General features: G+C 36.8%; 1 protein-coding gene across 1 annotated transcript in view; it reads left to right on the top strand.

The window, feature by feature from the left end:
* The window catches only part of LOC136027197 (probable E3 ubiquitin-protein ligase HERC2), a gene marked incomplete in the record, with an annotated part of 290,251 nt that overhangs the window by 188,708 nt on the left and 83,834 nt on the right, over positions 1 to 17,709 (top strand). Inside the window, 4 exon segments of the mRNA XM_065704213.1 lie at positions 671 to 901; positions 2,054 to 2,296; positions 7,944 to 8,099; positions 16,583 to 16,808. Coding sequence (XP_065560285.1) covers positions 671 to 901; positions 2,054 to 2,296; positions 7,944 to 8,099; positions 16,583 to 16,808 — 856 coding nt within the window.

Below are 17,709 nucleotides of genomic sequence, written 5' to 3'. Positions count from 1 at the left end.
TGGTTCAAAAAAGCTGTGGATGATTTTCAACCTTATAAAGCCCCTGAAACCGATAGGATATACCCTATAATACTCTAGAAAGGATGGGCGAAAATACCCAACCAGGGTATTAACAATCATACCCAAACCAGGGAAAACGGACTACTCAAACTATTACTCAGGGACATTCTTATAGACTGATTACGGTAACCTTGATTTTTTCTGTTGAACAAGGTGACCTTTCTTAGGCAAATATCATTTGCATAATTGACTTGGATGTATGAGGAATAGTTGAAAGACTCTAAAATTATATGATTTCTGTTGAAAGTAGATGTGAAGAGTCCCCTTCTGATTTTGCATTTGTTAATTGTTTTTGAAGTGCTACCGAAAACTCACTATGTGCTAATGAAATGTCGTACCATCGTTCAATATCCCAACGTAATTATGGCCAAAAATAATAGAGTCAAGTTTAGTCACTAATAATCAGAGACTAAATCTCGAAAGTTAGCTTTCTCTGCATTAAAGCCACCTTAAAACTGAATTTCCAATCACCAACCGTCATCTTAACACTTCACATCTACTTATGCTATTGGCCAAAAAAATTACAGGTAGCAGAATAGCTTTTTTTCTTGTCCTTTACAATTTATAGTTGATATTCTGTTTGTTGATTTCTGTCTTTTTTTTGCTGCAGGTCTTCGCGTGGGGTGAAGGGGAAGATGGCAAGCTGGGACTTGGAACAGAAGATACTCACGAATCTCCACAATTGGTCGAGAGCCTCATCACTAAGCGTGTTAGAGATGTTGCATGTGGAAGCTCGCATAGTGCAGCTGTTACATCAGAAGGCGAACTATATACATGGGGATTTGGTGAATACGGCCGGCTTGGTCACGGGGATAACAAAACATACTGGAAACCTAAATTGGTAATATTGCTTAGAGAACGACCTTATTTTCACTTAATAGCAAACCTATGTTATTATATAATGTAGTAGAGTACAAATGAAAAAAGAACCTTATAGACCACGCTTCGATAAGAACAATTCACAAAAAGCATTCAAAACCATTGACAATTATTCAAAATGCAACGCTGGAAACTTATTGGAAAGGAGCGTTCAGCTGATTCAATGGAAAAATAACAATGACGTAGGTGTTAATTGTACAACTGTTTTTGATTCTTAGAAATCTTGAAAGTTTTAAGAAATGCCACTAAAAATACATCTCTCATCACGAAATCTCCGAAATGATGACTGGTAGGTACGTACCTAAAATCAATGGGATTTTAAACGCTCAATTTTTTACCGTGCCTTTTACAGTTCAGACCTTAAAATTTCTTGTCCAGGGATTTCATCTTTATCACGTAAAGTTATTTGTAAGTATCGTATTTAGCAAAGTAATGTAGCCCTATTTGACACGTGCTTACCTGTGTATTCTAAAGTTATAAGACTTTTCGGGTATCCGAAAATAGCAAATAAACTTGGCTTTAAACAGAAACAGCGTTTTTGAGATGGTTTCTAAGAATTCTCCATATTTTTTTTTAAGTTCTTTTTTTTTAGAAATAACCAAAAGTGTTGCTCCTGTAACATTTGTGTAGAAGAAGGCAGCCTAAGGCTGCGTCAACACTGGACGTTAACAAGACAGCATACATCTAGTTTCATGACAAGAATTCTAGTACACGTAAAAGAGCCGCTAGTGAGCCCAGTAAAAGGATCTAGAGGGAATTTGTAAGGAATTCTTGGGAAAAAAATTTATATTTACGTTTCTCAAAATGCACATATAAACCCAAAATAATTTTAGTAAGAATTTAAGTTTCTAAATCTCGTGTTGTTCTGCTCAATTAAAATAGTTGGAATGGCTTCAGTTGGCTTTACCAGGCCAGCTGGGTTTCCTCGGGAACTAATATTATGTATTAAAAACTAATTTGCATGATTATGCAAATGCTTTACTTTTCTGCTTAAACTGGTGTGTGACTTTAGCCTGCATGATTGGTTGAATGTACCTCAGTAATCCATTGTCCAATAACAAATCGACTTGTTGAGAAAATTAAAGGTTTACAAAGTTGGTCTTTTATATTCTAGGTTGAAGCTCTTCGTAGCAAGCGAGTAGTCCAAGTGTCATGTGGTAGTAGAGACGCACAGACTCTTTGCCTTACAGAAGATGGAATGGCTTATTCCTGGGGTGATGGAGATTTTGGAAAGCTGGGTCGTGGTGGAAGTGAAGGCTGTGCCCTGCCTATGAATATCGATCGGTTGAATGGATTGGGTGTTTGTCATATTGAATGTGGAGCCCAGTTTTCGCTTGCATTAACTAACGCTGGCCAGGTAGGTCTGGGGGATGGAATAAATTTAGTAAAATGGCAGTAATTGGTTTTTCAACCTCAGTATAAAGAATCTCCTTCTGGATTCTTACATTGACTAAATGAATTTGACGAGAGAAATTGAGAAGCAAGACAGTCCTTGCAAAGTCTGTGTCATATCTAATTTTTTATCTTTTTTTCATTTTTTTTTTTATTCTCTGCTTGATTCCTCCCTGATACCCACAAAAATATAAAAAAAAACTCACTTGTTTAGTGGAGACCTCCTTTTCATTAGTAATTGTCCTTTTGTTGGCTCTATTTTCAACATTTGATCTCCTCCTCGTTTCTGCCGACTCCTGAAAATAAAATTAATCGAAGAGGCCAATAATTATTTCTATTTCCTTTCTTACAGTTCAGTTCAGTTCACTTCATTTATAAATCAAATGCATTTAACTAGTATGCAAGTACCCGCCCCAAAAAAGATACAAAAAAGCACTTGCGACTGGGTGGGTACATAAAACTCATTTTCTAACCAATAATCCACTACAAACGAAACATAAAAGAATACCAAAAACAAAACAATAACCAAAAACAACCAATCCCTCATCAACTCGTCTCATCAATCTTTCGTCAACTCAATAATAATAACCAATCTCATAATAATAAAAACAAAAGAGAGAAAAAAAGAACAGAAAAATAAAAATAAATAAAAGAACTATGAACCTTGGCCTAAAAATACTTTTTCAATTTGTTTTTAAATAACCCCAGAGGCTCAGCCACTCGAATGCTCTGCTCCGAAGATCTAGTAGGGAAGTCAGCCCTGGCTCCACTTCTATGCGGAAGGACGGAATCACTAGCGTGGTGCGTTTCATAATGATGCAAAGATCTATTTTCACTAAAGTTATCACGAAAACCTTTGGACTAGCATTATTCCAACATTGATAAGGAAAATTACAACTTGGTACTCCTGTAGCTGTCCTACATTCAGCATTTTTAGCGTTTTGAAGCAAGCTGAAATGTTGTTTTCAACTTCAATATATCCACCAATAAAACGCATTGTTTTATTTTGAAGAATTTGAATACATTTAAAATTATTCATAAAAATATATTCTGGATTTAAATGTTAAAAATGATATGCTGAAGTTAATTTATGGTAATTAGTTGTTTTCCCATTAACCTTAAATAATTTACGAAGGGAAAAATATTGAATCTATTGGATTATATTTAATATATTAATTTAAAATTAGTCGGTGGGGGCACTTCGCCCCCAAAGCCCCCCCCCCCCGCGCGTAAGTCGTTGCGCGCCATAGGTACGCGCCATATTAGTCACGCGCCATTGTAGTTGTGTCCCTGTGTCCCACCTGTGAATATAGATATATATATATATATATATATATATATATATATATATATATATATATATATATATATATATATATTTTAGCTACGTAAAACTTGCAAATATACAATATTCTTCGCTGTCCCATTGTCTGTGCATATAAATAGATTGTCAGGTTTACCGACTCTTGAACCTGCAACATATAATTGTCCATGGGAAAACAATCCGTATTCAGATCTATACCGCATTTTTCTAATGATTGCCCTTGGGCTTTGTTGATGTTAATTGTTAATCGAATATTGCCTGTGTCCCCGTCGTCATCTATATATCCCCCGTGTGCCCATCCGGCGTCCTACCGTCCCGCTTGTCATTTGTGTCCCGGTGTCCCGTTCTGTAATTTCTCTTTGAGTCTCCCGGTCATCATTTATATTCCTTGTGTCCCGGTGTCCCGGTCTTTAACATACGACAATAGATCAATTGTGTTGTAACTTTGTTTACGATCCCATTCTACACATGTAGAAATAGAAGTAGTACGATTAGGTGAAGGCATTCCCAAATGCTTGAGAAGTTTGTTTGCAATAGATAAGCACAAATCTTCAATCATAACTAAAGTGCAGTTATAAATTTCTGTTGTAAAGTCCAGGGTCATATCTGACCTATCTAGCCGTATTCGGTGGAGTATATTTTCGGCCATTTGCGATTTGTATTTCTCCCATAACTCTGTAGGAGATGAAGGAGAGCAACTTTTTCCGGAAGACACGGGCCGTATTGTCATGTCCATGAACCGGCGATTGTCCAGGATGTAAAAGCTGTTGTATCTAATCCCAAGATGGATTATATATAAATGTAATTAATGACGAATCATTAATCTATAGGCATAATATTTCATTGCGCTGCTTTTCTTATCCATTTCTTTGTTAGTGGCTGGATTTATCAATTTAATATTAAAGTGATAGCCGTCGGCTCCATTTCAAAAAATGATAGGATATTGTAGGGCATCGTAGCATCGATGAGTTTAATAAAAACTTCTCTTTGAAACGCCTTCTTATATACTTATAATGACGTCATATACAAAGCCTTTGACGTCATATACAAATCACCGACCATAACGATTGCCACTTCGTTGATAGTTGCGTATCAGTAGGCATCAATTCGATTGCTTTTTTGAACAGAAGCACTAAATTATTATTTATGTGGCAAAGATGTTGCAACTGGGAAACGATAGTCCTTTCAACATCTTTTTTTTTATCATCGGTATCACTTTCAAGTTGTTTGGTTTGTTTTACCTTGACTTGTCTTTCGTCACTATGAAATACATATCGCCGAACCTTTGTATTTTTAACTAAAATCTGGTAGGCAGTGATGCCCTTATCCAAGTCAAAATCCGAAACCCAATCATCATCGCTATCATTTTCAGTTTTGATACGTTTTGACTCTCGCTGTCCAGGTTGTTTTAGGTTGCTCTTGTGATTCCTCGGCACGCTTTCTTTTGGTGATTTCTCTTTGAGACGCAAGCCTGTTTTCACGCTGTTGTTGTGATTCCTCGGCACGCTTTCTTTTCATACTTTCTCTATTAGCCGCAAGCCTGTTTTGGAGCTGTTGTTGTGATTCCTCGGCACGCTTTCTTTTCTTATTTTCTCTATTAGCCGCAAGCCTTTTGGCATTAGCTCTTTGAGCAGCTTCCTCGGCTGTTTCTTTATATATAGTCGACAAACAAACATGACGTCAGTCGACAGTCGAAAAACATGACCTCAGTACACAAACAACTTATTTTTATATATATAGATTGTTATGTTGTTGGCTTTAAAGCAAGGCATAATTTTAGACGGCGCTAGTCTTTGAGGAATACGGGATTCTTTAAGAAGACCTATCAATTAAACTATATTTTTATATTTTTGAAATTTTAAGGCTTAAGCCACTTGTTTGGCTTGTTTTTGTACATTTACAAAGATGTTATCAAGAATGCATTTGTAAAAAATAATTTAAGGAAAGGGGAAAATACTGAATCTGTTAGAATATATTTAATATACTAATTTAAAATCGAACGAGTCTTATCTGGAATTTTTATTTCGCTGGCTTTATAGCAAGACATAATTTAAGGCTACACTAGTCTTTGAGAAATTCGTGATTCTTTAAGAAAACCTATCAATTCAACTGTTTTTTGTTTTTTTTTTGAAATATAGGCTTAGGCCAATTTTTGACTTGTTTTTTGTATACTTACAAAGATGTTATGTGTTTTACTATTTTAAATCGAACGAGACTAATTTAGAAGTGTTATTTTGCTGGCTTTAAAGCAAGACATAATTTAAGACCTATCAATTAAATAACATTTTTGAAATGTTGGCTTAAGCCGCTTGTTAGACTTGTTTTTGTACATTTACAGACATTTCTTAAAATTAGGATTGATGAAACAAAAATATTTTGGTATCAAGTACTATGTATTTTTTGGGGAAGTTATTTTAAGTAAGGATAATCTTTCGGCAATTTCCCCTTACCCAAGCGCAAAGACGAACACCACAATACGTAGAACTTCGAGTTAATTATTTATATCTTAAAATCAAAGCCAGTTCTGCCTCTTCTTTTGGGTTTCTTGGGTATTTGACCTGCTTGGCTTCTAAATGGCTCAGATAAATTTCCCATCCTGAGCGTAGAAAGATCAAATTTTCTTCAGGTTACATTTTTTTATATATTTGAAACTGATATTTTTGAAGGCAAATGAGGTTGCCAGCAGCATTAGATGGTCAAGGAGATAGGCCAGAGTGGTCCTGAGGCTCCTTCTTTGCTCTCTGAGTAAAACAAACTAAATAAATTACGTCTTTCGCGGCTAGGTCCCGGTAATTGACTCTATTGTCACGCCCTTTCAGATGGCGTGAGGAAACCCTATCGTATTATCGAACTATATTCAACAAGCTGGCCAGGCCTTTTAGCCGTATTCTGCAAAAGGACTCACACCTCTGAGCCCTATACCGAACTTCCTTAACAACTCTCTGAAACTTTACCCCGTCGAGAATGGATAATTATAGCACAGGTAAAAATGTAAGAAAAATTAGTCAGATCAAAAGATGTGGCTGGACCGAAGTATTAAAAGACAAGATATACAACAAGCATGATAGCCCACTCATGGAGTTCTGAGTGAATTATTGACGACGGGGGGAGGGGTCACACGCAGGGGTAAATTTTCAGCAATTTTATTGGGGGGGGGGGGCAAGAAGGCTCCATGTCCGGATAGTCAAGGGGCATGGGATACTCAATAATTTTTTCTCCACATTATTGGGAGGGTCAACTGCCCCCTGCCCCCCCCAAATGACGTCCGAGGTTATGCGTGCTCTATTCTGCACGCCGAACGATAGACTCATTCTCCCTGCAACACACAGAGATGAACCGTTGCAAATTTGTTGTCTGGCCGCCCGATGAGTTATAGCCAGTCTGTTTATTTCATAGTGCTCCGCTAATTACCGAGTCATGAATAGAGCCATGGACTCGAGGAAAATATTAACACAGAGCTGAAAGGAAAAACATAAGATATTTAATGAAAAGCTATGGCGGTGGGGGGGGGCTAAGAATTTACATAAACTTGGAGAGGGTCAATATTAAACTTACGAAAAGAAGCTTCATCTTATATTTATGGTCAAGGGCATCAACAGATATGATCAAGCTTCCAACGGGAGAAGTACATTTCATCTATTTTTGCTAGTTTCTGACTCGTCAACTTCAAAATAATAAGAAAAAAAACAAGGTAAACCAAATTATATTTGTCTGAGTGACCTTATCCACTTTCTTTGCACAAGTAATATTCTCGTGTCTGATGAATTGTGCAGCCTTTTGGTGACTAAGTATGGTCAAAAACTATAGTCGCACTAATAAAAAGGCTTCTTAATGATTAGTCCTTTTAACCAGTATTACATCTGAGTTTTACTCTTGGAAACAAAATATGCAGAATACTGTTATACTGGCTGAGCAGATCCTTTCGCTCTCATTTTTAAGTGCATATGGTGTTAACCAAGAGCTATGGTCGAAACACAGACAACAACTACGTACATTTAAAAAAAATGTCTATAATGGGAGCAAATAGATACTACAAAGAGGTCGCTAGTTAGTCTTCTAACTCTGATATATACCACGCGTGTTTAATGTATACTTCTACATAACTTAAGTAGATCTAAACGGAATACTGCATTAGAATCACGTCCGCCATTTTCTAAAATAATAAAACTGTGATGGTGTAATTTTACCTTCGAAAGATTGTGACACTGAGACTATTATGTTTATTCCTCAAATTTTCTTTTTTACTTCTTGTTGTTTTACAAGTGCCAAATAAATTTACTTATACTAGGTCTGGACCTGGGGAAAAGGAGACTACTACCGTTTGGGGCATGGATCCGAGCAACATGTGAGAAAACCAACTGTAGTCGAAACACTTCGGGGGGAAAAGGTGGTCAGTGTTGCTGTTGGAGCTCTTCATTGCATTGCTGTAACAGACTCTGGACAGGTAAGTCTGAAGCGATTCATTCATCATCTCTTTTTAAAAGAGATATTTTGTTTTATTACTTCCAGTGAGTTACTAAAATGACTGTGCTTGTGCTTGTCACTTGATTTTCATGATCATAGGTAAACTATTCAGCAGATATATAGGGCTTTTTGAATTGGCGAATTTAGTGATTAAGTTTTTCATTTTCAAGCAAATATAGTTTATTTGTTAATAACTGTAGTTTTCTTCAAGCGTTTGCAATTTGATTATGACAATTTTGGATTCAGTTAATAGCGTATTTCAATTAAAATTGGTAAAAAGATACAAAGAAATGATGATGGACATGATGTACACGCCTTACTCAGTGTTTGCTTTAGAGTATTCTATGCTCCAAAGATCATAAAGAACAGTTTGTTACTTCAAGAGTAAATTCATTACAAAGCAATGCAACTTCAACGTAAAGAGGTTGGGATTGCAATGGTTGGCAGCCCGGCCGCCCCTCATGTTCAGGCTAATTTTCTGCACATATAAAGCCGCTTATTACTTTTTGTTAAAGATCACTGGATCTCAAGTTCAAGTTCAAGTTCTATTTATTTTCATAAAATAACAATAACAAAAACAATATCCCAAAGGGCTCAATGGCCCGTTATTTGGGAAACGGCATACAATAAATAAAGAATCATAAAAACTTGTCATAAACATACTAAACAACATCTAAATATAAATATGTAAGGAAAAGAAATCAACTCACCGGCAGTCCCCACGAAACAGCGACCCTCTCATCACCCGATAATAAAATACAAATTCTGGCGTCATCGAGGATACAAAACCAACAAAACAACAACCCAAAAAAAGGAAAAAAAATAAATAAATAAACCATAAGAAACATTTAATAAGAAGCCTTTAATAAGAAACTTTTCATCTGTCTCTTAAAGGAGCCAAGTGTTCGTGACTGCCGGATCTCAGCGGGAACCAAGTTCCAAGCACGTCCCACAGTCACAGCCCGGCCGAAGTCTGAACGAACCGAGGGACTAGCTGGAATCATCACATCCTCCCGGTTATGAACGATATATAAATTTACTTCACCTACTAGTTTAAGCAGTCCCGAAAAACAACATGGGAGATCTCCCTGGAAATATTGATATGCCAACGAAGATAGAGATAAAACATAAATATCTTTAATTTTGAGGAGGTCAAGAGGAGTGTGTGTAGCCGACTGGAGAATTCTTGCCGCTTTCTCATAAAGATTGTGAATAGGAGCAAGTACCGAGGGAAATGTGGACATCCACACAGACGAACAGTAACATATATAAGGGTAAATCAGAGAAAAGTATAAAAGACGGAGGATAGGGAAAGGGAATACACGCTTTAATTTTTGGATGATCCCAAGTCCACGGAAAATTTTCACTCTTATTATTTGAACATGCCACTTAAATGATAAATTTTCATCCAAAAGAACTCCCAGGTCGATCCGGGGGACGACTTATGGAGCCTCTTGGTGTATGAAGCTCAGTAATTGTGGGGCAGCTCACACCTTTACGAGAAAAAATAAGAAGGTAGGACTTTTTTACATTTAAAGTTAGTTGATTTATGTCAAACCAAAAGAGTATTTTCTCAGTCATTGCTTGAAGCTTTAGAATAAGGGATGATTCATCCGGAGCTGCAGCACCTAAAGTAGTGTCATCTGCAAATGCTATTAATTCTTCTTGACTATTAGGTGTGAACACCAACGTACTCTGAGAGTAAGATTTGTGACACAATCCACAGCAAACATTGTTAATTGGGGTGTTAAAAAGTCGGTAGAGATCGTTCACATATATGAGGAAGAGGGTTGGCCCAAGAATAGAACCTTGGGGTACTCCGTATTCAATTGGAACTTTTTCGTCTGTAACTTCTGTGGCGATAGATCTGTCAGTTAGGTATGACGAGAACCCAGACAATGCTTCTCCACGGACACCAAAATGACAAAGTTTACCAATGAGAATCTTATGTGTAAGGCTGTCAAAAGCTTTCTTTACATCAAGAAAAATGGCTGCAGGAATAAGATTAGAATCTAAAGATCGTCGTATAAACTGAAGAAGTCTATTACAAGCATGTTCTGTAGAATACTTTGCGCGAAACCCAAACTGATGCTGATGGAAAAAAAATTTAGCTTCAAGAAATCTCACCCGACGTTTGAGCATTGCTCTTTCAAATATCTTAGAGAACACTGACAGAAGAGAGATCGGTCTGTAGTTCCCAGGATCCTTTCTGTCACCTCCTTTAAAGAGAGCTATAACACGAGCAAGTTTAAGACGTTGGGTTCAAATGACCTATTAATCAAGTGGTAAATGGGGATGATAATCGATGGAAGAATATGCTTTATTACTTTAGCAGAAATTTGGTCGAGACCTGCCGAAGAATTCTTTAAAGACATAACAATATTTCTAATTTCCTGCACCGTAACCTCCCCAAGAACCATTGATTTCAAGCTCGAGGGACCTAAGAACTGCTTCCAAGACTGTGACACAGAGGAATAAGAAACGCTATTAGCAGTTTTTTTCCCTATCTCCGCAAAGAATTTATGCATATGATGTCGAATTTGGCCTTTTTCTGTTACAAGTTGATCGTCTACAATGAGAGACTTAGGGAGACCTTCTGGTTTCATGGACGGCCGACTAACTTCCTTAATCACGTCCCACGTTTTTTATATACTTTAAATATACTGTTTTAGCTCTGCGAATAATTGATTTCAGAAAATTACGGTACAACTTAAATGCTTCTAACTTGGCCTTATTTGGTCTTTTTTTTGTACTCCTTCCAAAGGTTCTGCTTCCTTTTTATTGATTTTAGAACTCCAGATGTTAACCATGGAGCTACAGGTGTTGATCTTTTTGATCGAGGATTTTTTAAAGGAGCTTTTAGACAATAAGACGTGAATTTTTCCTTAACAGTGTCATAAAACCGGCCAAATATGTCATTATAATTGCCTAAACTAATATTTTCTGGTAGAGAAAAGTCCCATTTATATGTACCAAGATCTTCTTTCAGTCTATCCAGCTCCACTGGTGAGCAGCAAAATCTCGGTTTATCCTGGGGGACTAATCTTTGTGGATTTTGGAGGACTTGAAACAGGGCTGAAACTGGCAAATGGTCGGAAATGTCAGAAAGCAGTACTTCATTCCTAATGGAGTGTAGCGATGAAAAAATATTGTCAATTAATGTTGCTGACTGGTTTGAAATCCTTATCGGAAAATCATCCAATACTGTAAAAATCCTACTCTCCCATCCTTTGAAATACCTTAATAAAGTCGTTGTCAAACAGTTTGTGGTAACGAACTGTAAGTTAGAAGCAGCCCCTCTCAATAGTAACCGATACTAAAAAAACGGAATTTTAGTACCAAAAGATATATCAAAAGAATCGGCTTATTATACTGACTTCAATTATATAAGCTTCATTTAGTTTGGTCTTACCCATCAAAGGCTACGAGCCTGAGAAAATTTGCCGAATTTTGAAAAATGGGGAAATACCCCCTTAAAGTCTTAGAATCTCATAGAAAATCACACTATTAGATTTGACATATCAGAGATCCTTCTGTAGAGGTTTGAAGCTCCTGTGCAAAAATGTAGGATTTTGTATTTTTTTTTCTAGAAGAAGGATCACGGATGCGTGTTTTTTTTTGTAAGAGGGATCACGTCAACCCAGTGGTCCTGCGATAACGGGAGATGGCTCATTAGAACGGAAGTTCAAAGCAATAGGGCCATTTTTAAGTGACCAAAAAGGTTGAAGGGCAACTAGGCCCCCTTCCACGCCCCTTTTTTCTTAAAATCGTCTGATCAAAATTTTGAGATAGAAATAGCTATGCCTTTGTTGATATCATCCCCCACCAAAGCCTCTGGGGAAGTGCCTTTAAGTTACAAAATTTGCCCATTGTTTACGTATAGTATTGTAATTGGGAAGTATGCATGCATTTTTCGGGTGGAAAAGGGGTGAATTTTCTGCTGGTAGGATTTTGCATGGGGAGGGAAGTTTCCAGGGGAGACTTTTCTGGGGAAATTTTTCACTGGAAGAATTTGCCAGAATTCCTATACGAAATCCTTCTTATGTCTTGCTTTCTCTTTGCCGACTCAATTTTACGCGTGGAGATGTTAAGGGCAATTGTTCGGGATAAATTTTCGCCAGGATTGAATTGTTTAGAGAACCCGTGGGGAGAAGGGATTTTTCTTTGAAGCTGTTGCCAGGTTTCCTAATATTATTTAAAAATGATCAGAAATGAAATAAAAAAACAAGTTTGCTCAATCGAAAGTACGGAGCAATATTAAAACTTAGAAGAACAGAAAGTATAACGTGTATGATGGAGGTTATTCCTCCTCAACACCTCGTTCTTCACGCTAAAGTTTGATTTCTGTCCCAACTCTCTAAGAACACTCCGGAAACACTATGTTCGTTTAATTAGAACAATAAGAAGCTTCTTTTTGAGTACTAAAAAAATTTAACGTAAAGAGTGAGGTGCTAAGGAGGAACAATCCCCCTCGTGTACGTAATAATTTCTGTTCGTATTAAGTTTTAATGTTGCTCCTTACTTTCAGCTGAAAAAAACTTGTTTTTTATTTAGTTTCTGATCATTTTTTCAATGATTACTAATATCGAAACACACGGTATGCAGACTATGGATGTAACCAACTGCCAAGTTAAATTCATATAATAGGCTAATTAATATTGACTGGCAGAGCAAAATATTTATACACATTAGAAGGAGTTGATACTTCATTCTTTGCTGTATATCCGTTCAAAATTACTAAAGACTGATTATCGTCTGATCTCCTTTTGCTAATGAAAACATCTGTTGTACCCCAAATTTTTTGTACCCCAAAACTTTTGTACCCGTCATTTCTAATGGAATCAAAAATTTTTGCATATGCCATTGAAGAGTGGATTTCAAAATTTGGCACTAGGAATTTTTTGGCGCTGATATATTTTCGGTGGCGTATCACTAGTTTTCGGCACGGCTTCGGGGACTACTCTTTAATAGACCTAGTGCCTACCATCTAGATATTCCTTCCACCGTTGCTTAAAGAGCTCCCCAATAAACTGTCTATTTTGGATTCCCTTCAAATTGGGTAACACGGGACTTACGAAAAAGGACTAAAACTCTCAATTTCCGATTAAACAAGTATCCTCCGAAGTTTCTACGACCACAACGGGGACGTTGAGGATGAGGAAGAGGCACCCCTCCAATGCGGAATAAATTCCATTAATTTTGGGGTTGAATTTTACTCTTTACTTTCATAATAACGGAATAGACCAGGAATATTCCTGGAAATCAAGAAGGATTAGATATCATTTCCCCCTCCAAAGTTTATACAACTACCCTTCCCATTAAATCTTAACGAGTGGCAACTTCTGTGATCATCTTTGTTACCCCAAAATTTCCTTGACAACTCTCAGAAACTATATCTAGGTGAGAATGATAAAGTATAGGCACCAATAATTTTAACTCTTCAATACCCCTGGGAGTTTTGTGGGTAATAGAGTACCTTAAGGTTAATGGGGGCAGCAAGTAAATTGACTTAAAAAGCGACCTAAACCAACAGCCATCTCTGAACTAATTGTTTTCTTTGGGCGTAACTCACAGTCAATCATAGGCAGCGCAGTAAGAGCGATATGGGCACAATGTATTATTTATTTATTTTGTTTGTTTTAGACCAGGCCACTTCATATCTAGGAATTGTCGTAGAAACTTTCGAAAAGGGCTCATTCGATTAGAAATTGGAAGGGGTAGCGCCCTTTTTAATAGTTTTAAGTAATTGGATAGCAACTAACCCCTCCCCCACGCCCGTCAACTCCCTAAACACATCCGATCAAAATTTTGAGATACCCATTTTGTTCTGTGTAGTTAAAAAGTCCGGGAATAATAGAAATGGAGATGGCACCACCCCCCCCCACACACACACACAGACACACAGCTTTCAGGGCGAGAGTTGTAAGTTATGTCCTGGGGGCATCTAAGGTTCTTATAGAAAGTGTGGTCGTATGAACTTCAGAGGGGGCTTATTAGATTGAAAATTGAGAGGGCTATTGCCCTTTTTAATAGTCAAAAGTGAGCGGAGCGCAAATGCCCCCCTCCATGCCCATAATTTCTTCAAACACTTCTGATGAAAATTTTGAGAGAGCCATATTGTTCAACATGATTGAAAGGTTCGGAAATTGTGTCTTTGAGGATGAAAACCCACCAGGGCAAGGGTTGTAAGTTATCCCACGCCTATCATTTTGGTTTCATGTTGTCATCAAAAGATGCCGCTAGTTTCACCGACTGATACCCCTGACATTAACGGTGAAAGTCCTGTTTATAAAAAACACAGGTTTCTTGGATACCATAAAACTGAGCTGAACAGTCGACTCAAATTTAAAAAGAACAGAAATTCCCAGGAATACGAATTGGGCAGCCAGCCTCAGTAAGAATTCCAAAGGCCGAAGTGTCACTTTTACTGTAGGGAAACTGACAGTGAAATTAGTTCTAAAATAGTCAGCTCAATGTGTGATCAAACACACAATGTACTCACCAATGAAAGTTTTGGTTTAGCTCTGTCTCGTATGCCACGATTTTTTGAATGCGAAACTCCCCCCCCCCCTTCGATCTGGAAACTGTTAATAAACTTAAACCCCGTGTTCGATATAGCTAATTAATAAATTTCAATTAATTGTTATTGCTTATTGAACAAGCGTAATTATTTGTTCTGTTGAACCTGTTTGAACAGAAAAACTTATTTTACCCGGGTTATTTTAAAATTGGAGCGCGGGGAGATTTATCAACATTGTGAAATGTTTGTTAAGTACTAAAGAGGTGAATTTTCATGTAAATCAATGTACAATACAACATTATTACAAAACTCTGAGGGGAGCTTAAACTTTCAGAAATGCCCCCCCCCCCATGCCTATCATATCCTCGAACACTTCCGATAAAAATTTTGAGAAAGCCATTTTGTTCATCTCAGTTGAAAGGTCCGAATATTATGTCTTTGAGGATGACAGCCCCCCAAAGCCCCTAGGACAAGGGTTGTACGGTTGTGAGGTTTTTTATAGAAAACAAGGTAATATAGATTTTGGAAGATGCTCATTCGATTGGTAATCAAAAGATCTAGTGCCCTTTTGAAGGGTCAAAGTGGTCGGATGGCAGCTATTTCCCACACACACTCTAATTCAGTTTTTTTTTTTTTTTTTTTTTTTTTTTTTGAATGGTCTAAATGCATTATGTTGAAAATACTTTTTCTTTTTGTTGTTGGTCCCATTGTTTTTCCTGGCCATAGAGCATTGCGGGGGAATCTATGATGAAGTGTTTTTGTTGTAAACTTATTAGTTGAATAAATAGATTGATTGAATGATTGACACAGACACACTTCGTATTGTCTCGAAATGTATCTAATAGAAATTTTGAGATATCCATTTTATTTGAAATAGTCTAAATATTGTATGACAAAGCTTTAGGGGTTGAAACTAACCCCCAGAGCCTGGGGACAAGGGTTGTAAGTTATGTCCTAGGGGCATTTAAGGTTTTCATAGAAGGGATTGTTGTATAAATTTTAAAGGAGGCTCACTTGGTTAAAATTGAAAGTTCTAGTCCCGTTCCGTAAAAATCAAAGTGATGGAGCACAAACAGCTTTTTTTTTAATTATATAGATACCCTGATTTCTTATGCTTGACGAAAATTAGTGTTTTCTACTTCCTCCCTAGTGTCATTGTGTCTATATCATTGGTTAGCGTTCGCAATACCTCATCAATCACGTTGGGGTATGCACCTTATAGTTGAAGCCAATGTTCCTCTAGATGCGTTTACAATCTAAATCCCTTTGGTTTTCGATTCAGCACAAGAAATTAAATCCAGTTTGGTGTCACCCCTGGGAAACGGTGTTGAAACTTTCAGGTTGATTTTTGAGGGAGAGTAAGTAACTTAAAGTATTGTGTTTTAAAGAAAGTTACAAAACATTTTTTATCCAGTCCTTACAAAATATTATATGCTACCGTGTTTATTTCTTTCTTATGCCTGCCGTTTGAAACCCTCTGGCTAATATTCATTAGAAAAAATTCCCATTGTCTGGGCCCCGTGGAGCGGGGTGAAAGATAGCACAAATATATACGATGTAATCTGTACAAGGTTTTCTTCCGTAACAGCCCTCATGTTTGTGCACTTCCTTTTAATCCTAATAAATACCGCTAGAAAAGGTGATTAAGCTCAAAATGTTAATTCGAATTCAAAAATTAATGGAAAAGCAGCGGAATTTAGGAACTGAATGGGAAATAAAAACAAATTAAACAGTGTAGAAATCATCTAAACATAATTTTTTTTTTATCAATAGTAAGTAATGTGGACATTTCCATTATGATGAAAATATTACCTTTATTTGGTTTTGTCAAATAAGTCTATTTGCTATTTTTTAAAGTATATGTTAAAACAGTATTTTTTTTTTTATATACAAAAAAACATTTTAGTTTGTGTATCCTGAAGGGAGAATCGTTTGTGTTTCAGGTGTATGCATGGGGTGATAATGATCATGGTCAACAAGGAAATGGCTGTACTGCCGTGAATAAAAAACCGTCTCCTGTATTAGGATTAGACGGTGCACATGTTTCTAAAGTTGCATGCGGTTCTTCTCATAGCATTGCCTGGACATGCAAAGAGTCTGGACTTATTAGTCCTTTGGAGCCAATTCCATTTTCAGTCAGCAAGGACCCATTGGGAGCATCTCATATTGGTATGTTAACATAGGACCAGAGATGGTTTAAATGCTTTGAGTCCTTAAGGCTCTAAATGTTTTAAATTGAAAAATCCTTTAGATGATAATTCTTTTATCGCTTCTTTTACTTAAGAATGTGTATCTTTTTAGTTATTCGTAGAGTGTTTCTGAATAGGATAAACGTTTTCCGCTGCGTCAGTAGCTAATATAAGGTACTAAAAATTACGTGTAATCAGGAACTAAATATATGTCTGCAAGGCTTTCTTGCTACCAACTGCGTGTGGCGAAACCATGGTAAGGTGCCTATTTTTCAAGATGTTTTGAGAGCGTTTTAGCGTAGTCAAAGCTTCTAGTAAACATTCAAGATACGAGGTTTTCTTTGAGCTCACGCTGCATTTGTTCTTGGACCTCTCTCATTAGTTCTTTGACAACTGTGAAATACATTAAAGGGTCTTACAAAAGAATTGTATTAATGATTTTTTGTGGTTATTGCTGCCTCCTGGCGAAATTATTTAATTAAAATATTTTTTAGGGGATGGTGATATCCCTAATAAATTTTCTATTTGCAGCCAGTATAGAAGTTTCAAAAACATCTGCTGAAGGAGTAGATTTTAGGGGGCGAATATAAATCTTTCTTGAACAATAAAACTATTACCAATATTACCGATATATAATTAAACATCTAGCCTTATCTAGTCTTATACTCGCTGGGCATCTTTTGCCATATCTCTAGCGTCTGATTTGTTGTTGCCTCGTTTGAGGACTTCATCAAAACTTCTGTTTTCTTCTCCTCAAATCATTTAATTTCTATATTTAGCTGTTGATGAGGCTTACACATATATTTTATACATTGATTATTTTTGTAGAATATAGCTTTTTACTTACGACTGCTTACAACGATTTGACAACTTTTTGTTCT

The sequence above is a fragment of the Artemia franciscana genome, chromosome 5 (genome assembly GCF_032884065.1).
Source record: "Artemia franciscana chromosome 5, ASM3288406v1, whole genome shotgun sequence".
In the NCBI taxonomy this organism is placed as follows: Eukaryota; Metazoa; Arthropoda; class Branchiopoda; order Anostraca; family Artemiidae; genus Artemia; species Artemia franciscana.
Note: the sequence above shows the minus strand (reverse complement) of the source record. Positions and strands in the feature narration are given on the sequence as shown.